Here is a 22037-nt window from a genome sequence, read left to right on the forward strand (position 1 = left end):
GTTCTGAAGTGGATGCACTTAATAAAATATACACAGTTGCTTTTTAAAATTTTTAATACAATGTATATTTATTGCAAACAATAATATACAAAAATGGTAAGTTTCACAAAGAGAACAAATGGTCTTGCAAACAAAACAAAATAAAACAAACTTACCTAAAGACAAAATATGATTTAAATGACAGGTCTTTTAAGTTACAGAAATACTTTAAAAAGATCTGCTTTTATACAGAAATAGAAAGATGCCATATTATGAGTGCTTTAAGATTTTTTCTACTGAATCCCTAAAAAAATACCCCCAAAACAAAAAACTCCCACAACTGTTAACAAATATATCATTTTTTTAAATAAAAAAAAGTTTGCTGTCTTTTTTAAAAAGCAATTCTTAACTGTTTAGCCACAGCTTCCCCACCTCAAAACAACATCAAGGGGTGGAAGGTTAGCAAGATGACACACACACATTTTGTCAATGGTGTCTTGTGTCTCACATACACACACGTTTGTGTGTCCAAAAGAGCTGAGGCAGAAAACAAGGCAAATGATTCAGTGATACACTACATTTGCAATCTCTAGTTTGTACAAAACAAAATTCCAGTTTATCCTTAAAACAAAAGAAAAAAAGGAAGAGGACACGTTTGTACAAACCTAGGACACAGATTCCAAAGAATAATAATAATAATAATAAAAAGGAATTAGAGATAAATAAAGAACTGGTTACAGTTTAGACCATAATTTAACAGGCATCATACCATCCAAATAAGACTCCAACAAATCTAATCGCTTTTAAAGGAGTTTAAAAAATGGAAGGGAGATTTTAAAAAGAAAATCTTGATTAAACTGGCTTTTCTCACAAAATAAATAATTTAAAATGTATCTGATGTTTCCAATGTGCCCTGCGGGTTTAATCCAAAGCCCACTGAAGCCAATAGGGGTCTTCAACGGGCTTTGGATCAGGCCCTAAATGTTTGCACTCAAGGCTCTTTAAAGGGCTGGGGAGGTGATGGGAGGCTTCCAGCATCTGTCATGCACATGGTGTCCAAAGCAGGAAGCTGAGGAGGGTGATGCTGGTTGTGGCATCATAATCTGCTGCTGATTGTTGGTAAAAGAGTCAGACGTAAGTTTTCCCAGAAATCGGATCTGCCTCCCTTCTGGGCTCTGTCTTTCTCCTTGCACTGGAGGGCAGTCGTATAAGAATCTCGAGGGGGGAAAAAATATTACAGGACTGCTTTTAAGGCTTTTCAACAGCGCTGCTTTAAGGCTCAAGGTCTTTAAAAAATAAAACTAACAAATTCTCCTCCTGGCTCTCTCGCTACTTCCAAGTTAGAAAAATAAAGCCTCTTTTGTTTTTAACCCCTTGCGTCTCCTAGGTTGCACAGCTGACCAAAGCTTAGCCTGATGCCAATCCCTGTTTAACAGTTTTTGTTCCTAATTAATGCACACTGTTTTATTTTGTTTTTCTTTAAAGAAAAGACTTTTATCTATACAAAAATACCTCTGACTGCAAGAAAAGCTAGGACTGCTCCACTAAGTGTCGTTTTAGCTGTTGGAAAAAATAAGAGCATTTAAAAAAAAATCTCTAAAAAATATATATAAATCCCCTCAAATTGGTAACGAATCATACACAGTACATACTAAAAATATTTAAAATAGAGAATATTCCTCACAGAGGACTCTGGGTATTTTTTTTCCTTTTTTTTTTCTTCTTTCAATTACTGCTAAAAATAATTACAAAAGTCCAAACACAGGCAGACGAGTTGGCTGGTGAGAAAGCTCATCTCTCGCCCCGGAATCAAGGTTAAAGTCCAGTCCTTGGAATGTCTGTACCGAGTTTTGCTGGTTCTCAGCAGAGTGGTCTGGCCACTTCCTGAAGGGTGCGGTAGTGCAGAAGGCCCGATGTGTTCTCTTTTTTCATCATCTTTAGCGTTAGTGTCTTTATTAAAAAAAAAAAAAAAAAAGTTGGAGACCGTTCTTTTTTCTCTCTCCTTGCTGTTGTTGCTATTGTCGCCCTTAGGGCCTCGTAAGCTGTGTGTAGACAGGCTGCTCCCAGTGCTGCGGGCTGTGGGTCTGGGGAATGGAAGGGACTCCGGTAGTGTCTGCAATGGGCGTGTACATGGGCCTTTGGGTGGGGTTCATGTACGTGAAGGTGGAGTAGAGGCTGGTGCTCTGGCTGGCCGCATGGCTGTAGTAGGAGTTGGAACTCTGGTGGTCTGTGTAGTCATACTGCGAGCGGGTGATGGTCGGGTAGGAGGAACTGTAGTGCTGAAGGTTGAAGGAGCTATAATTGAGCTGCTGTGGGGAGTGCTGCTGTTGCTCGCTGTAATGGCTGGGACTGAGCTGCTCTGTCTTGATGTGTGTCCTCTGCTGGGACTGGCCCTGTTCGCTGCTCAGGGTGGTCATCGCGTGCGGCGGCTGGGCCTGGGGCGGCGGCGGCTGTGGCTGTGGCTGTGGCTTGGACATCCAAACGTGCCCGGCCCCAGCTTGAGTGGCAGGCGTGCTACTGATCCCATAGCTGCCGCTGTAGGTGACTTGACCGGGTTGGCCGTGGGTGGCCGGGACTCCCGGGTGACCGTTGGGTGGGAGGTACTGGTCAAACTCATTTACGTCAAAGGTCTCTATGTTGGAGATGACGTCGCTGCTGAGTTCCCCAATGTCCACATCCCGGAAGTCAATGTGGGGCGGTTGTCTTCCTCCTTCCTGCAAAGGGCGCCCTTCTCGCTTCAGGTCTTGCTTCCCAGGCTGGACATCTGTTTTGGGTGTAGTAGGAGGAGTTGGGGGCCCCTGGGACTGCCCTGGAGAGGAAAAGAAATAGCACATGCAGTCGTGAGTTGGCTGCTTCCCTTGTTTTAAGTGAGCTCTCTGTCTCTTTAGCTGATATGGCACACAAAGACAGCCATAAGGCCCTGAAATCTAAAGTGAGCTGTTTTTTTATAAGCAGGAGGCAGTTGTATAAGGGTGATACCGCAGTTAATGGTTAACTCAAGATGTTTGGGGCCCTGTCAGATATCACCGCTTTGCCCCTGAAGTCGGTTGCGAAGGGTAACACGAACGTTTCCAGGTTCGTAACACGAGTGTGATCTGTATCTGTGCAAATATGTAGCACCAGATAAAATATGGGGCTTTTGAGATGGCCTGCAGTTCAAGGTGGTTTTTAATTTAATTCTGAATTAAAAAGCTGGAAAACGTCGATTGAAACTTTGTTGCAAGGAGAAAAGTTGGTGAAAAAGTCTGAAGCCTAGTAAGCGTGTTTGTGTGAGTGTATCTGATGCTGGATCCAGCTCTCGCGAGCCGTATCTACTGTTTGTCTGTCATTCTGTCTCTAAGCAGATTGCATTTGGAGCCTGGTTCAGAACACAGCGTGAGCTATGGAGTCACTGACAGTACCTCCGTAACATACAGACGGCTGTGTCTCTCCTTAGCTGCCCAGCCCAGTGTGTTGGGCCCAGGAGCGTGTGTGTGTGTGTCTGTATCAGGCTGCATATTTACCAGAGTGCTCTCCAGGAGAGTGAACCTCACTCATGCTGGAGGAAGACTGAGGAGAATCCGCCTGCAGGGCCTTGAAAATGGCATTGGGGGAGATGTGTGTTTGCTCGGAGCCCTCCTCCTGCTCCGCCTGCCCGTTCTTCACTGACTTTCTCCTCCGCGGCTGGTACTTGTAGTCGGGATGGTCCTTCTTGTGCTGGACCCGCAGCCTCTCGGCCTCCTCCACGAAAGGGCGCTTCTCGCTTTCATTCAGCAGCCTGGGCAAGACACAGGGGAGCTGGGGGTTAGTTGCTTCTCCAACAGCAAGGACAGTTTACAGCGTGTCGTGCTGCCTAGAGGGCAGGCCCCAAGGGGCCCCCTGTCTTGACCTGCCATAAAGAGCTCTGCACCCCTAGGGTGCTACAAATGTCCGCACACACTACTACGGCCAGGCTGCAGTGCAGATTGCTCCCCCCGCCCAATAATCTGCACCCCCAGCCTCCCTTCTGCACACTCCATCCTGCATGACCAGCACACCTCCCCTGCTCCAGCTTGGCATCTCTCTGAATTGCAAGGAAAGGACCCCCCATAGGTACCCCTTCCTCTACGGCCTGCCTCTTGCCATTGCTTCATAATCTCTTGCTGGCTGGTGGCCCCCTCTAACCCCCCGCCCCCATGAAACTGGCAGACTGTTTTGGTGGCCAAACAAGACACAACAAAACTAGGCAGTGACTTTTCTCCCCCTCTGGAAGAGGAGTGCGCGCACACACTGATTCAATAAAAAGATTAGATGACTAATGCCCTGGATGGCTCCGGGCACCACCTCTGGAGGTCCAGATTCGCTCAGAACTTTCCCCTTCTGCTGCGAATTTAACTTTTGTTTTGTTTTTTCTCCTGCAGTCACAGAATAAGCCCCGGCCAGGTGACTCACTTTCTTTCTCCTTCCCCCTCCCTTTCTTCTCTTTCAATGCCGAAGAAATCGGGCCATGCACCTTTCTCCAGAACCACCCACCCGTAGCTTGGCACAACTTTGCCAACTTTCTCTCTCCCCTCTCCCCCATGATCATTTCTTCGTTTGTGCAAATCTGATGCAATGCGGATGAAGTCCGGTTTTACACACACACGTTCCAGAGCGCCCTCCTTGTTAGCACCAGCCACTTTCCAAAGCCTGCCAGGGGATCAAAGGGCTCTGCTCACCATCTTTCCGCAAACCTCTCCCGGACCAGAGCCCCACCGCCCTTCCTCCTTAGCCCGTGCAGGGCAGAAAAGCCACTTGAAAGTCGAGGAGGCCAAGCCCACGTACCCGCCTGCCCCAGCTTTTGCCCCAGCGCTAGCTTAGCTGCCTTTCCCCATGCACACGAGTTTGCCAGCAGCAGCAGCCAGCTTCCCAGAATCGAAACCACACGCTCTCCTGCCTGGTCCAAACTTCTCCCTGCTTTGCAAACCAAGGCCCTTTAAACACGTTCCCCCGCCTCACTCACCTCCAGAGTTTGCCCAGCGTTTTGCTGAGCTCTGCGTTGTGCAGATGCGGATACTGGTCCGCCAGCTTCCTCCGGGCCGCCTGTGCCCACACCATGAAGGCGTTCATGGGTCTCTTCACGTGGGGCTTGTTTTTGCTGGATCCGTTCACACGGACCGGCATGGGCACCAGGGTCCAGTCGTAGCCCTTCAGGACTTGGCTGACCGCCTCTCGGATGCACACCGGGAATTTGTCCTCGTCGCTCTCTTTCTTCAGATCCGGATCGCCCTTGGGGAAAGTGTTTTCTTGGGGTCTGGTGTTCTCAGTGTCCGAGCCGGAACCAGAAGGGCAGGGGGACCCCGCGGAGTCGTCCGACATGGTGGGGCTAGGGGCGCCAGAGATGCATTTGTCCTGCTCTTCTGTCATTTTCATGAAGGGGTCTAGGAGATTCATGCGAGAAAGCGGCAGAGGGGGAAAACAGTGGGATGAAAATCAAGGGGTGGGGGAGAGGAGGGGGGAGGGATTAAAAATAATAATTATAAAGTGGCAACGCCTCTTTAAAACCAGCTGGGTTTGTGGTGGAGGAAGCAAGGAAGAGATGGAGGCGGGAGTGGGGTGGGAAGGAAGGCAGCAAAAAGTTTGCAAAAGAAACAAGAAAGTTTTGGCTGGTGAACAGCAGCTTGCAGGAGGGAAAAAAAAAAGTTTGTTCACAGCCGACTGCAAAGTTGCAGCTGCAGCGATCTGCTCTCAGAGACTTGCATGGACCCAGCTCTGAGGATAGTCAAAAGGGGGTGGGAAATAAAGTTTGGAGTTAGTCTTATTAGCCCCCTCTCTGTCCCCTCTTTCTCTCTGCCTCTCAGAAGAAGAAAAAAAAAGTTCCTTGGTTTTTGGAAAGTTTAAGGCTCCCAATTTCACCTAGTCAATTTCAAGCTCAGCTCTCCAACTCTCTCTCCGCGTCTCTGTAATAAATACTCTCCTCTTCTATTTCACCTTAGAAACTTTCAGCCAATGACAGCCCTGCCCCTGGGGGGCTGGCACACAGATGATTGGCTACAAGTTTTTGTAGGGAGGGGAGAAAGGAGCGCAGGTCTCAGAGAAGGGGAAGACAAAAATACAGAAAAGTAGAAGTGTCTGAGTTTACTCTTTGTACTTCAGAACTTTTGTGGTGCCTTAAAAGTAAACTCGTCTTTATTTTGTATTTGTCTCGGCAATTTTTGATTGATTTCAGTGGGACTATGGACAGTCTCCTGTTCTATAAAAGATACTCCAGGGGGGTCAAATTGCATCACACAGGTTGCGTGCTCCTAATTTGCACTTACTTTGGCGTGACAAAGAACTTCGAGCTTTTTCTGTGAAGTAAACGATGTTGTGATTCGCCTCTGTTTGTTTTTTCATTATAACACCTAGAGCTGTTTTTAAACATACATTTGTCATCAAGGATGATGTTACGCTCACTGGTCTGCTGCTATTCTTTAATTAAAACCAGCATGGTTTAAAGCCACGCGCAGGCTTATTTGATAATTCAGTGCTTTAAGTTCTGTACTCACAGATGTAGAGCTCGCTTAACTCTGCAAAGTTCTGTGACAATTTATTGCTGAGCTACCTTGTTCAGAGGCTGGTCTTCTGGTTTGGACTGTAGTCTGAAGACTCTAGTCATTGACACTGTGTCAGTGTGGTGCAATTGGGCTAGTCGTCTTAAAATTAAACCTTAATTATTCAGTGGTCTGAAACACACTAAGTAAAAGTGTGTCTACTTTCTGCATTTTAATACACGACTAAACTTTATATACCGTTCTGGTCCATCGCTGTAACTTGCATTTATAGAGCTAACCGATGGCACTGAAGTTTCTCCAGTCTTACAATATAAACGGTATATTTGCATTTCTGAGCTTCGTAAAGTTAAGATGTACTAGAAAGAGTGATAGTTCTTTACAACAGATTTGTTTTCAGGATGAAATTATGAAGACCTGAGGGATATACATGCTCAAGTTAATTGTTAACTGCTAAGCGAGAACAGTCTCAAAATATGCAAAGACCATATCTAAAATAGTTACAAAATAATGTAATAAAACATGACATTTACTAATACATAGCATTTCCCCCAGCATTTAAACCCAGAAATTCTCTCTTCCCGTAGATTTACTTGCAGGATATAGAATGCAAATCTTTGCCTCTATATTTGCAGAAAGACTGTTTTCCCTGCTGTAAATGTTTACGTTTTCATTACATGTTTTGAATATCTTTTGGGTTCTTGCTAGTAAAAGTTTAACTCATTTTCAGTTTGCTCTTTATCTCCTGTTCTTTAGGGGCCGATAACTGGTATAGGGCATCCAAGATCTATTTGTTTTGCAAAGCTGGTATAATTCTGAAACAAACAGGAAGGGAAAAAATTGAGACTGTTATTCCTGATTTTAAGCTTGTCACAGCACACCCGCTAGTGATCATTAAACAAGTTTACCGTGTAATAAAAATAGCGAAGAAAATAGTTTTAAACATACCTATGTGGTTATTTCTTCTCATAATTAACACGTTAATGCCTCAACATTTGTAGATGCACAATCATATCAAACACATACCTATATCATCTCTCAGTCACAGATCATCAGATCTGTACCAGAGCTATTGCAAATAAAACTTAGCTGTTGATAGAAATCGTTTAAAATGGGAGAAGCACCCTCATTGTTGTCATGTTGTCTGATCCCTGCCAGGCACCATTACATGGGTTTGCTTTGCTTTCTGTGCGTTTGATACTCACATTTCATAGTCCCGTTTCTTTTTTGGAACTTTTACAGTTGTCAACAATCGCCTTTCTGCTGGTAAAATGTAATTCTTTTCTTTATCCAGAGGGGGCGCCAAAAGCCCAGAAACTAACCTCAAACTTTTCGCTTTAGGAGACTTTTTTAGAACAGGTTTCTTGCTGAATCTGGACTCGTCTTTGACAATCAGATTGATCAGCTCCAGGCATTTCCCCCTTTACAAGATTCAACAGCAAACTTTACTTCGCAAACCGTGAGGAGAAACTGATCAAAGTGTTTTCAGCCAGTGGTCAATGAAACTGACAAGATACCAAATAGTTATAAAATACTGCATAAAGTGTGTGTGTGTGTGTGTGTGTGTGGGGGGCTTTTTAAAAACTTTTTGGGAAAATCTACATATTCTAATGGAAGTTATTCTGGTGCATTTTCTCTTGCCCCCTCAAGTGTTCTCAATCCCTTATTTGCTTGTGATGCTGCTCTCAAAGAGCTCTTAATATTTATCTAAGGTTCATGTGGGAAAATTAAGGAGTGAAATGAGAAATAACTAAAGAATTAAAAAAACCCAAACCCCTGTATCCCAAGAATACAGCATGTTGGCCACTCCATACAGTTCCCGACACACTTTTTCTAAATTCATATTTATAAGTGAACGATGCAGTGTCTCACTTCGAGGCAGTCTCGAATCCGTCTGGATTTCCCAACGCACTTCTATGTCAATTTCTCTGCGTGCTGGAAGTACCTTCTGGGCAGAGCCGCTGCATCGCTTAGGAAGGTTTAGATTGCTCTCCAGCCTGACTGGGGACACTTTCCCCACAAAGACTTGTCTCTGTCCTTGTACAACTTCAATCGGTGACGCAACACACGGTTTTTAAAGAGTCGCCAAATTGGCCAAACTCGATCAGCAAAAATAAACAAACACGTCCCAACACACACGTTAAAAATTGCAGCCACTGATCTGTTTCTAAAGGGCCGCGATTTTTAACGTGTGTGTTGAGACGCGCTTCAAAAAAAAAAAAAAAAGTCCAAACATTCCCCCTTCGCTTTGTAGTGAAATGTTCGGCACCTACGTTTCTAATTGCAGGCTTCTCTTTCGAGACAGCCAATGCATTGTCCGAGATAATAACAAGGTTATCTCGGTTGGGAATAAGACGCAAGTTGTGCTGATACTTCCAAGGAAATAAATAAATAAAAAGACTAAGCTGAGAACTGAATTTCTGAACAGATGCTTTTTAAAGACTGCGATTCCGAGTTTAACCTAAGGGTCTATCCCCCCCCCCCCCCCCCACACACACTTCCCTGTAAACTAAGTGATCAAAACCTCTAGGGCCAAAGTAGGGGGGCACCTTTTTTTGCTGTAGTTTTCCTTATAAAATATACAGTGCCTAATTCTGAATTCAATTCGAGCACTGATGTCGGGTTTTCCCCTCAGTGCTTTATGGAAACTGCTTCAGTTCACAGCCTTTGTTCGGTTAAACAATTCCTCTAGGTAGCATTGTCCTGCTGGGTGACCGTACATTGGCGAGGGGACATTTTTAAAAAAGTGCAATTATTTTTTGAAATGGAATTGGAAATTGTGCGTGGCAAAAAAAAAAAAAAAAAAAAAGGGCACAGGGGGAAGGAGCTCTGAAGAAATCAATTTGAAGAAAAACTCCCTGTTAGACCCTTTCTGTATTTGCTATCTTTCTCTGGGAGTTTTTGCTTGGAAACCTCTGGCAAACAGCTATCTTTGGGTGAGCTGAAAGGTAAGTGTATGCCTTATTTATAGAGCCTTTGTCTGAAATCACAGGGGAGGCGAGAAGATGATTTGTTTTTTTTATGATTGACTGCAACACTTAAAAACATTTCCCAGTGTTACAGATATGATTGGGCTAAATATATAGCAGAGACCAAGTAGGAAGGTATATTGAGATTTGCATCAACAGTTGGGATGAACATAGTTAATCTATTCTTAATATTTAGATGGACAATTCTAGAAAAAAAATTCACTTACCAATTTAAGACTCAGATTAGCTATTTCAGGAGACAAATTTAGCCCAGCACATCTATTCTTTAATATTTGGTCTAGAAATATCAAAGAAAGCTCAACCAATACATTGTTCTTCTCTCAGCGGAACTGGTAAAGCAAAAAGTCTGAACAAATGTACCTGGAGGAGAAGGGGGTGTGGGTGGGGGAGGGGGGGAAGTGACAACAGATTGTTCCCTTCTGTTAGTGCTGATTGATTGGCAAAGAAGGAAAATCCCATGATTTTGGAGGATAATTGACTTAATGAAAAATGTAATAGAACATTTTTCATCCTGAAAGACCATTTGTTGAAAATATTCTGCCTTTTCATGACAAGAGAATCTATTTTAACAAAAGAAAATGGTTTAACAAGTTTGAAAAATAAACAAAAGAAAAATGTAAAGCAGATATCATGTCCCATGTCATAGTTTGCATAGTTTTTTTAAAAAAAGCCCTGGTCTCCTGGATAGTTAGACATATGGACAATCTAATCAATCAGATTCACTTTTTAAGAGTAGAATGTTTTTTATTGAAGTCATGTTTTATACAGCAGGATAGTGTGTTTTCGATTTAATCTTATTTTACAGGGAGTATTCAAGCCCAGGCTTCAGGAAAGATTTTTGACAAATAAGAATGTGAATTACAATCCTCATTTGATTTTTTTCCCCTCTTGTGCTAATTCAGCTTCTTTAGTTATTTCAGGAAACCCTCTTTCTAAACTATTTAGGAGAGAGGGAAAGAGACGGTCAGTTTAATAGCAAGGGGACTAATATCCACACAAGACATTAAATATTTTTCTCTCAAACCCTGCAAATGTGTACCATAGCCATATTGACATGAATCAGATGTGTTTGCTGAGAGCCAGCTTCTGCATGTACATGTAAGTCAGTTGTAGTATACTGAAATGAGAGGGGAGGAGGAGAGGGAGAAGGGAGGATGGCAAATTCACCTTCATGTTTTCCTTATGAAGTTCAGTAATTTCTAAAGTCCACTGTGTCTCTCCCCTCTACCCCAGACTCTTTGACCACCCCCATAACCCCCTGTGAAGTTGTCATGCTGAAATTGCTGACAGCCACTTATTTGCATAGTTGTCGGCTGTGATGTCACCAACACAGCCCTGGGACCTCTCTGCTGGGTCAGAACAGACTCTTCATTGGAACAAAAAGTTCATCCTTGGTAGGACAGGAAACCCAGGGAAATGCTGGCTCCCTGCATTTCTGCTGGGAGAAATGTTCGCCTTTTCAAATGATGTGCTGCAGAGTGAAAGCCCTTTCTGTCACTGCATATGCTCAGCCATTTGGAGTGTGTGTGTGTGTGTGTGTGTGTGGTGGGGCAAAGTAGAGAGGAGCGGGGATACAGTGCAACCCTTTAAAAATATACACCAGGAAGCTAGTGCAAAAATCTCTCTGAATTTTGCTGTATGCAAAACTTTTCATGACTATTCCATGGCACAAAAGCAGATGCCAGCTAAGTCTGTACTTCCTAGATTCCTCAGTGCTTCCTCCATTTGGAAGGCAATTTTCAACTGGAAAATCTGGAGGTGTAAAGAATTTTTTAAAACTATGTAATCATTTTGCCCACTCATAAGCCATGGAATGATTTCTTAAATAAGAGCACACTGTCTGTGTTCATGTGCGTTAAGACAATTTCATCAAAGTCAAAACAGTGACACATTTTTATTTCCACTTACAAAATAAAAGGAGTGAGAGCCTGGAAACATGCTCTGAACAGATGTAAATCTGGAAGGTCAGTGTTACCCTTGATCAGTGCAGAATGTTTTCATCTGTTGGTGCAAGATGTTAGCATTTTAGCTAATTTATCTCATTCAGATTGTTTGTACTCCGGTCACTGGGGCAGGGACCTTATACCTTTCCAAACACATCGTTGTCACTTAACAAACAATAAATAATTGTTCACGATTTTTTATTGACACAAAAGAATAAATATCACTTGAGCTTAGAGAATGACAGAGGGGAGAATTACATTTTACATGCACTGTGAAAGGCAACCCATGTGGATGCACGTTAGGGTTAACATTAGAAACAGCTGTTGCCAGGTCGCCAGAGTTGTCCAAGGCCCTTCTGGCACTTACAGAGATGCCAGGAGAACAGTGGGTGCTTTAAACTGTGGCTGAAAGTGGTTGGAGGCTGCAGGAATTATCTTGTGTAGGAGTGGCCCATCACATACTCCTCTGTTCGGGTTAGCAGTCTGCCTTACTCAGAATCCAGTAACCACTGGGATGTTTCCTTGTGTACTGTAGCTATTTATTTTGCAAATGCCTGCTAATTTCTTAGACCACTTTCTGATTAGCCTTTGTCAGGAGGAATGTGGGTTTCTGTCCTATTTTAATAGTGAGAATGGTGGCTGTTAGGTGATGGCTTTGGGGCGGAATTATGGCTTATTTTGCAGCCTGAACTAAGAATTCTTTGGTATTTGTGTTGAATTATTATATTAATCTTAACTGTTCATTAACAAAGCTCTTTATCTATCTATCTATCTATCTATCTATCTATCTATCTAATCACCAGTTTGTCAGAATAATTTACAACCCTATGCTGCTGCTGAGCTGGGCAAAATGTAGATTGATTTAAGCTTTGGAACTAATGAAATGTAAAGCAATGGGAGTGAAAGCTGGACCAGTGGCATTTTTCTCTTTCTTTGGATTGTAAAGTGAAGGGGAGATTACAGATTACAGTATGATTTCCTGAAGGACATTGATGTTTTAATGTTTTAATTAATCCCTGAAAATGACTACCTCTTCATGTTTGCCATGTAGAATATAATGAAAAGGTTCCATAACGAAAGTATAAAGCAAAAGTGGACAGTGCTGCAATAAAAATACTGTAACTACTTTTAAGGGCTGGCTTCTTTTGAGTGGCAAGATCAGATTGGGTATACCTCTTTATTTGTCTGCAGAATAACTGTGGGCTGACCCTTGCTTATGAAATAGCACCATTCTAAATAGAATTGAGATTTGCTCCTGAAAAAGATAATTCCAGGAGTATGAATTCACTGTAGGCCAGATCCTGTTTTTGCAGCAAGTAGAATCAGACATTGCACTTGAATTTTCCAGACAGCAGCAAGTACACTTGTTGTCTCTGATTATGAAAGCTCTTTTGCACCTGATCATTGGGTAAAAAATAATGTTAGAAGCACCCAAAATATGTAGAGACCAAGAATTAGTACAAGGAAAAATAGGGAGTTTTAACCCATCCATTGGTTATGAGTGATAGCAGAGCAGAAACTCCAGAGACTGGTTGATTCTATTTTGCATGTTTGAATCCAGATCTCTGAGCTGAGGGCACCTGACTAGTTCTATAGGATTTTTAACACTTCGTGGCTCCAGGGCAGGCTCAGTGGTGTGCGTGTGTATACACACACACACTTTTTGTTTTCTCCCGTTTCCTCCACACTTTGAAACCACTGCACACAAACTTGTAATTTACCAATGTTCTCTTCTCAAGATTATTATTTTAAAAAATAACATTGGCTTCAAGCTCTGCAAACTTGGTAGGTCTAGGAGATGTATCTGACAGTTGAAAGTGAAGGGGAATACCCTTGCAATAGTACAGAATTTTTCCCATGCTAGTGGAAGTGGAATATTTTGCGAGATACTTTCAAAGACGTTAGGGTGCATCTTATATTTGGTGGTCTGGTCACATAGCCTAATTTTTGCCTCCTGATGTGAACATCGATACTTTGTTCCTAAGAAGGTCTTGAGATGTGATCCAAGTATGCTACCAGGCAAAAGAACCAAGCTAAAAATAGCCTTATGTTGCCTTCTGCTAGGTCAGAACTGTGGGCTCTGAAGAGGTATCCAGGAGCTACCTTTCTAAATCAAGTTCATCTTACTTTGAGTCCCACTTTGGAGTGGACGTTGCCTGGATAGGGATCTGAATCAGATGCGCAATCTGTTTTGAATAATTTTATTTTAAACCAATCATAGGGAAAAGGTCAAACTCTGCTAATGGGGGCCAAAGACCTGTCTTCCAATTCATAACAGCACAGAGATGGCTGGAGAAGGAATAGATGTTTGTTGAACAACCAGTATTTTTTTTCCTTAAAATCAGCCCTATACAGCAAGAAAATGACAGTAAAAAACACCTTCCCAATTTTCCCTTCATCTGCTGTTTGACCGAGAGATCTTACATTCAAATTGAACAAATACTTTGAGTTCAGATCATGCGTTTATTGGCTTTCAACCTCCATCACAACTGCATATATTCTGAAGGATGCAGTGTTTTAAACTGCAGTGGGTTGTGTTGCCCCACTATATTTGCAAAGAAATACATGCTCTGGTGCTGAGGCCTTCCTTTAAAAATCATTATGAACTCTTAAAAATAAACAGGATTGTTTCAAAAGGTGGAAAACTCTATTTAAATACTACTAATAAAAAGTCCATCAGCAACATAGTAAACCCTGGTAGCTTCATATCTTTTTTTAACTCTTCAGCTGACACAACACATTCTTACAAGTGGCTATTCAGGTATGACGTGTATTGAAGCTAACATGTTGTGGAAATTGGACCTCATATTTCATAGTCACCTACAGATAAATGCATGGGGGTAATTTAAAACTAGCCCTATTATATTTTCCAAGGAATAGTTCATATTACACAGTCCAGCAATGGCTTACAAGAAATTCATGAGAATTGGAAGGGGGAATAAAACTACCATTCTCTCTACCTGTTTGTGCAGCTCCTTCCTAATGCAGGGAGAGCTCGACTGTTTATTTGGAGAGCTAAAGTTGTGGAAATATACTTGGAGGGTGTAATGTGGACAGCATGTGTTTCTGGGAGCTACCTGAAGTCTGTGTCCTAATAGCTTGCAGATGTCCTCAGGTCACTGATTTTCTATGGGCCAAAGAATGCAGCCGCCACCCCTCCCAGTTCTTCAAATTAAAAAAAAAAAAAAAAAGGGGGGGGGGGGAGGGATTTCACTTCTGGAACTTGTAAAATTGTTTGTTTGGGTTTTTTCCAGCCCCTTTGCCCCCCCCCCTTCCCCAATACTGAATCATTTGGAAATTCTAACTGCCAGGCCCATGTTCATTTGGAACTATGATTTATTTGAAAAATAGAGAAATCTGCTATGGGATCCGTTTTTGTTTGCTCAGGGTGGGAAGTTTATTTACATTGGAATTATTTATTTAAAAACTTCAATTTTCTCTACTGCATAATAAACAGGGATTCATATATGTGGGTGGGTGTGTATTTATGGGGGCATATAATGTGTGTGTATGTGTGTGTGTGTATATATATAGGCTTGGAAGGATTCGGTTTTTATTGGTAAATGTCAATTTCACTGTACACACAAGCTGATGATAAATATTTCCATCAATTACACTTAAAATTTACAGCTAGGCAAAATAAGAAAGATGCTACCTGAGCAGTTATTAGCGTTTGGTTTAAGGGTATTTACTTTGCATATTTTGGCAAGTGATGTTGACAATTTGTATGTGTTTTAACCATTATAAAGCTTGAACTTTTTGCTTCTCAACATTTGTCATTAAATGATTATTGACTGACAGTCAACAACTGTGAACATTTAGATCAATGAAAACTGAAAAAAGCTTAAAACATAATTTTTTGCAACTGTAAAAATTTAAATTGATAAAAATAAATGTCAATATTATCCACTGAAATTATAAAAAATAAAAATGGAATTCTGCCAAGCCTATATATGTATGTGTGTGGTATATTTGTGTGTATATAGCTGTGTGTGTGTGTGTATGTCTCTCTCTCTGTCTCTGAATGTATATATATGTGTATGTGTGCATTATGCATATATATTCACATAAGTTTGATAAGATATTATTAGAAGGCAGATAAGATGTTTCCTATTCAGCTGGCACTATATTACTTAAAAGAACCTAATGAAGCTTTTGCAGAAGGATCAGCATATGCAGAACTAACCTGTTTTCTCTGCATCCGATGAAGTGAGCTGTAGCTCACGAAAGCTTATGCTCAAATAAATTGGTTAGTCTCTAAGGTGCCACAAGTACTCCTTTTCTTTTTGTGAATACAGACTAGCACGGCTGTTACTCTGAAACCTTTCTCAGTTGTATTTCTCTTTTTAATGAAAGAAATGGTGGATCCTTAAATATCATTGCTGGTAAAGCTTGACATGTTGATCAATGATTCCTCTCTCACATCTGCCTTTGCTGAGCCAGACCCCGCGTAAGCAAAACACACAAGCAGTTGTCTAACTTGAAGCATTTGAGTAATCCCATCTCTATTCAGTAAAAGCAGGTAACTGCTTGAAGTTAGGAATGCGTTTATGTACCTTGCTGAATTGGGGCCCTAGTTTTGGTCCTCTGCTCTCACCTTTGTTGAGGAGAAAAGGTGTGAATGGCATCTTGCTTTGTCATTTGAAGCCAGGGGTTAATGAGACACTGGTCTCTCTCCCCATTTCCAGTGGAAGAGGATTTTTAACTAGCCCCCTCACCCATCTTAAACTTGGGGATGGGAAGGAAGCTGTCTGTCTGGACTTCCCAATAAGTAGGGTTAGAAGGTTTAAATGGTTATCGGTAAATGTCGGTAAACGTCGATTTCACTGTAGAGAAACAAGGTGGCGGGGGGGGGTGTGTGGGGGGGGAGAATATCTTTTATTGGACCAATTTCTGTTGTTGAGAGAGACAAGCTGTCGAGCTTACACAGAGCTCTTCTTCAGGTTTGGATTTCACTGTCCACACATGAACTGATGAAAAATATTTCTATGGATGATCTTTGAAATTTATGGACAGGCAAAGTAAGAAAAATGCAGCTTGAGAACTTACTAGAGTTTGCTTTAAGGATATTTACTGTGTATATTTTGGCATGTCACGTTGACAGTTTGTGTTTCATGGTTATAAAGCTTTAATTTTTTAAATCTCAGCATCCACTGTCATTAAATAATTATTGTCTGGCCCCCAATAATTTCATGCAATTGTGAAAATGTAAATCAGTTAAAATGCTTAAAAATAAACATTAATATTATCTGTCAAAATTATAAACAAAAAAACTTTGAATTCTGCCCAGCCTACCAATAGGGTTTCCTGCAGCATTTGCTGCTGGCCCAGGGGCTGACAGCCTGATCGCTTTGCAAAAGTTTAACTGGCACTCTTTTGAGCAGCACATTGGTGATCAAGCACTTGGGCACCTGACTCCCATTGACTTTCAATGAGAGTTAGATGCCTTAAGTGGCCTGAGTGCCTTTGAAAATCTCTTTCTCTAAGAGCATTTTGGGCCTAATCCAAGCCCCACTGCATCAGTGGGCTTTAGACCATGATTAGTATTTGCATTTTGGTAGCATCTGGTGGTTTCAGGAGCCTTATTATGCAAGGCACTGTGCACACGTATAGCAAAGAACCCCTCCAGCCTGCAGAGTTTACAATCTAAACAGGCAAGACAGAGGAAGAGGGGTGAAAGGAAATATTATCCCTTCTCTATAGATGGGGAACTGAAGTTCAGAGCGATTAAGTGACTTTCCCAGGGTCACACAGGAAAGTCTGTGGCAGAGCCAGGAACAGTACTCCTGTCTCCTGAGGCCCAGCCTGGTGCCTTAACCACAAGATCATCCTTTCTTTCAGATTAAGCCCTTTATCTGCATTTCTGGATGCTGTGTTTCTGCTTGTCAATTGCTTGATCAACTGAGTGTAAAAGGTTTGGAAAGAAGACTATAGAAACTAAAACCTGCACCTGAAAAATATAATGGCTTTCAGTTCAAAGCAACTTGCACTTACTCAATTTGATACAATAGCAACCATAACATAAATTCCTATTTTAACAATTAAAGAATGAAATCTTGCTGGTCATATTATTTGTTCTGTGGATCTATTTTGTATTTGCTATGTTTATTTTCCAAATATTAAATCAGCTATATTACAGATAACTACACTGGATTTAAAAGAGAAAAGGATAACATTAAAAACATCAAATGAAAGTTAATACAATAATACAGCACAGAATTTATATGGTCAAAAACATTCAGGGTCTTTTCTCTCTCTCCCTGATAGATTTTAAACATGTGTTGACCATTTAGCTTGGCAAAAGTCCCACATTTTTGATAGAAGTTTTGAAAAAATTCACCATCTTTATAAGTGGGGAGAGATCACTCTGAGAATAACACATCCCAATTATTTAATAACAACAACTACTTCTAATTAATAATATATGTAATATAAAAAAGCCAGGATGCCCAAGGAATACCATTGCATTTTCTGGTTTAAGGAGTAATCTATTGTAAATCTGTCTCAGAACAGTATATATACTTTTGCTCACATCTTCATTCACTCTCAACCTACACTCATCCTTCATAACAATCAATCCCAGGTCTCTCTTTGTAACATGCAAGTGACTTTGTAGAAAAATGATGAAAACAAATGCTACATTAATACAAACAATAATAAGAAACTATAACTTTCACAGAGCATGTCAGATACTGTGTAGCTATCTTGCAGAGCTGAAGGAACCAGGCTGCCCTAGATTGCAGATATGAAACTTGCAATGTAGGAAGAAAAAAAATCTACTTTCCCCACTCATCCAAAATAAACTCCAGATGAATAATATTTGAATGGAATAAATGAAATATCGACAATAAGAAGCATCAAGAGATGAAAACGTACCTTCATATGGAGGACAGTCGACTTAGTTCCTTATTGCTAAACTCTGTCTTTTACAAACCCTGGTGTTAGAGGAAGCTTGCTAGGAATTCAGGGGGATCCAATAAGAAATGTCTTTTAAACATAGCCCCAGTACACCAAAGTGTCTGCGATTATCCCCACACACAGCCCATCCTCAGCTGTAGTTACATTCACCAAAATATTGATGGCAGTCACCTTTCCTGCCAGCTCTTATCTGAGGGGCTTGAGCTGGAGCTTGGCAGTGCCTGAAAGGAGGTATTGTTTCTTTTTTTTTTTTTTTTTTAATAAAACAGCAGAGTTTAGAAACAAAGGAGGAATTTGGATCTTTTCTATCTGGGACAGTAATGCACTGATATTACTTAAGAATGACTTATTATTTCATCCCTTTACTGCTAACAATTGCTTGGTAATATAGAAATTTTATCTGGCTAAACTTGAAACTGATAGCAGGGCGCTTGGATCACATGAGTGATGTTGGCTAGCATGTGCTCTTTATAAAATAGTGATTTATTCATATTTATTTATTTATTATTTATTGACACTTCCACAAGCTTAGCATCTAGCCTTAACAGGCTGAAGGACTTGGGATTCCACTCGTCCAGCTGGGCCTAGATTTTCAAAGACAAAGGAAGTGAGGTATTTCCATTTTTTGGGTGCCTGACTTGAGTCACCACAAAGGATATGTCTCCACTGCAGCTGGGAATGTGTCTCCCAGACTGGATAGACAGACTCGGCCTACCTTCACCCAAGCTGTTGGGCTAAAACCAGCAGGGTGGATGTTGTGGATCTGGTGGGGACTTTGCCTCATCACCCAAGCTCAGACTCAGGGGGCTGGTAGGGCTTGGGAGCTCGAGCAGTCTCTTGAGCTGCAGGGTCCCCTCTGCTAGTTCTTCTATGGTAGCTTGAGTGGATCTAGCATGAGTCTGTCTACGAGGTGGAAAGACTCGCTCCCAGATGCAGTGGATACAGATCCAAAGAGCCCACATTTCCAGCAGACAGGTGATCAGCGCTTTCTGAAAGCCAGGCTCCTTTCAAATGAGTCCATCTGAGTATCCAAAAATCATCAGTCACTTTTGAAAATGTAGACCCAGGTTCTTATTTGCAGTGTGGATATTGGGGGGTGTATACCAGGAGAGGAAAAGACCATTGGCTTTGTGGCACTGCAAGAGCGAAAGCTGGGGTGTATAGCTAGATGTGTATGAAACATACAGGTTTGTGCTAGAAAAGATCCTCTGCTACTGGAAAACACCCTGAAATTATGTATCAGAACTTGGTGCAACTCCTTAAACATTTCCGGAGAGCTAAAGCAACATCCAAATTGGTGTCTGAAATACAGTGCAAACTTCATGCATAGGATCTTCACCCTCAGTTTGATTCTTTCCAGGGAATAAGCTATTCATTGCCATTTAGGGCCAAATCTTTTAAATCAAATGGGTTATCCCTGTGAGTGAGGCGATCAGCGTTTGGGGCCAGCTCTTTCACTGTGCGGAGCACCTTCCATTCCCTTGGATTCCAGTGGGGGGTGGAAGCGGCTCATCGATTCTGACACTGCCTCAGGGTGGCCACATCAGGTGGGTTTTCTGGTGGAATTCCTGAGGGCAGGTTTTAAAAGCACAGGACCATGCTTTGACTGAGAAAGCTGGTCGGTCTGGTCCCCCAACCACACAGTTCACTGTCAACCCCACATGCTGATTATTTTTCAACATCTTGTGCTTGACTTAGTGATCTTAGATCATTGACTCAGAAAACAGGAAAGGTCAGTTTGACTAACATCTAACCCAATGCACCAGGCTTTGCGTCCAAAACAAACAGACACTGCAAGCAATGCAACCTCCCAGAAGATGATTCCCACATGCAAGAAGGAGCAGGAGGATATGATGTGATTTCTCAAGCGCACTTGCGTCCCAAGGAGAAATGAAGTTATCTATCTTGAGCACTGTCTCAGGAAAGCAGATGGGGTGGGGGAGGAGAGAACGGCACAGGCTGGAAAATCAAAATACTATTGCAGAGGAATTGTTTTCCTTAATTAAAAGGAAAACGCAATAATCCTGCTGAGATCCAAGACAAATAAAGCATCATTGTTTTGGGTATAAGATCCTAGTTTTTAATCCTTCTTTGCGCAATGTAGGACAACACCCAGCTCCTGTGGGACTAGAGGAATGTTGGCTGTCCCAACAAAGGCTAGGTGAGAGGCAGGGAGACAGGCCTACAGAAAGGAGAGAGATTCCCAGAGTATGTACAGGCTGAACACGTCTACGCTTTCTGGACAGCATATGGACAAAGAGATTGACAAAAGGGAATGCAGGTGTTTGCTGAGCTGAAAATGACCCGTCTGTGTCAAGAACTGGTTTAGCGTGGAAATGTGGGTCTTGTCTAGATGAAAAGTTAGTGTGCGGCAAGCTGGTGTGTAAATCTGTGGTATGCTAGCTTGCCACGCACTAACTGTCCATGTGGACACTGCAAACTGGCCCTAAAAGTTCATAGAATTGTAGGACGTGAAGGGCTTTCGAGAGGTCACCTAGTTGAATCCCCTGCACTCATGGCAGGACTAAGTATTATCTAGACCATCCCTTAAAGGTGTTTGTCGAACCTGCTCTTAAGAATCTCCAATGACGGAGATTCCACAATCTCCCTAGTCAATTTATTCCTGTGCTTTACTACCCTGACAGTTAGGAAGTTTTTCCTAATGTCCAACCTAAATCGCCCTTGCGGCAATTTAAGCCCATTGCTTCTTGTCCTATCCTCAGAGGTTAACGAGAACAATTTACCTCTCTCCTCCTTGTAACAACCTCTTATGTACTTGAAAGCTGTTATGTCCTTTTCTTCAGACTAAACAAACCCAACTTTTTCAATCTTCTCTCATGTTTTCTAGACCTTTAATCATTTTTGTTGCTCTTCTCTGGACTTCCTCTTGTTTGTCCATATCTTTCCTGAAATACGGTGCCCAGGACTGGACACAATACTCCAGTTCCTAATGTGCTTTGATTTACTCTGCTTTGAAACAAGAGTAAATCAATACACATTAGGGAACTTTCAGTGCACGGTAACAGGGTCCGCATGGACAGGTGGTGCAGGTAGGGTTGCCAGTTTTGGTTGGAGGTATTCCTGGAGATTTCATCACATGACATAATATTTAATTAAAGATTAATCTTTAGTTGCTGGAGATTTCAGGCCAATCCTGGAGGATTGGCAACGCTAGGTGCAGGCCCAGCTTGCCGTGCACTGACTATTCATCTAGACAACTGCATGGACTTGTGGGTAAGACATTGACCTGGGCTACTAAAGCCCTGGGTTCAGTTCCCAGCTCTGCTCTCAACTCTCATGTGATTGTGCCTAGGCTCTTAGGGACAAATCTTTAAAAGAAATTAGGTGCCAAAAGATGTAGATAGGAGTGCCTACTTGTATCTTCAAAAAGGTCTATGTCCTTCACTTCAATTTAAATCAATTGCTTCTGTAGAGCAATTTCTACAGAATCCTACTACATTTCTGTTGATTTCATCCCTTTGAAGTTCTATAGTTAGCCACAGTAGAAAACTAAAGCTAGGAAATATGCACGTTCTTAGAGGTAATGAAAGGATTAACAGGAAACCAGAAAAGCACCAGTACAGCTGCATCATTCTAGTCCTTTTATAACTTTGTTGGGAATTGTCCTACAGCTGAAGTGGGGAATATCTTCGTGTCACAAGGGCAAATAGGCTGGAATGTATTTAGAGTTTTAAAGTGTCAGTTTTACTGTGGGAACC

At 41.9% G+C, this 22037-nt stretch overlaps 2 protein-coding genes across 49 annotated transcripts in view; one reads left to right on the forward strand and one right to left on the reverse strand.

Moving 5' to 3' along the window:
• The window catches only part of LOC125621727 (uncharacterized), a 357495-nt gene that overhangs the window by 110870 nt on the left and 224588 nt on the right, over window positions 1-22037 (forward strand). For 6 of the 46 annotated variants that reach the window (XR_012664833.1, XR_012664832.1, XR_012664835.1 and 3 more), the window contains exon 1: window positions 8828-9415. The exons of 1 other annotated variant lie outside the window; for it this stretch is intronic. The gene's annotated coding sequence lies outside the window, so the exon portion shown is untranslated. Of the gene's footprint in view, window positions 1-8818; window positions 9416-22037 lie in introns of those variants that run through there. 39 more of the 46 variants (XR_012664840.1, XR_012664857.1, XR_012664842.1 and 36 more) reach the window with 26 other exon arrangements.
• On the reverse strand, window positions 1931-18456 carry SOX9 (SRY-box transcription factor 9). Of its 3 annotated transcripts, none has more exons than XM_075119182.1 (4): window positions 18277-18456; window positions 4940-5357; window positions 3483-3736; window positions 1931-2788 (listed from the first exon to the last, which is right to left on the reverse strand). In XM_075119182.1, exons 2-4 carry the CDS (start codon window positions 5347-5349, stop codon window positions 2007-2009), a joined length of 1446 nt encoding a protein of 481 aa, XP_074975283.1. In that variant the 5' UTR covers window positions 5350-5357; window positions 18277-18456; the 3' UTR covers window positions 1931-2006. The 3 variants fall into 3 exon arrangements, with proteins under 3 accessions (XP_074975283.1, XP_074975282.1, XP_048674890.1); XM_075119181.1 differs by lacking the exon at window positions 18277-18456 and adding an exon at window positions 7673-8252; XM_048818933.2 differs by lacking the exon at window positions 18277-18456 and having other exon boundaries at window positions 4940-6812.

This window comes from Caretta caretta, chromosome 14, assembly GCF_965140235.1.
Source record: "Caretta caretta isolate rCarCar2 chromosome 14, rCarCar1.hap1, whole genome shotgun sequence".
NCBI lineage: Eukaryota > Metazoa > Chordata > Testudines > Cheloniidae > Caretta > Caretta caretta.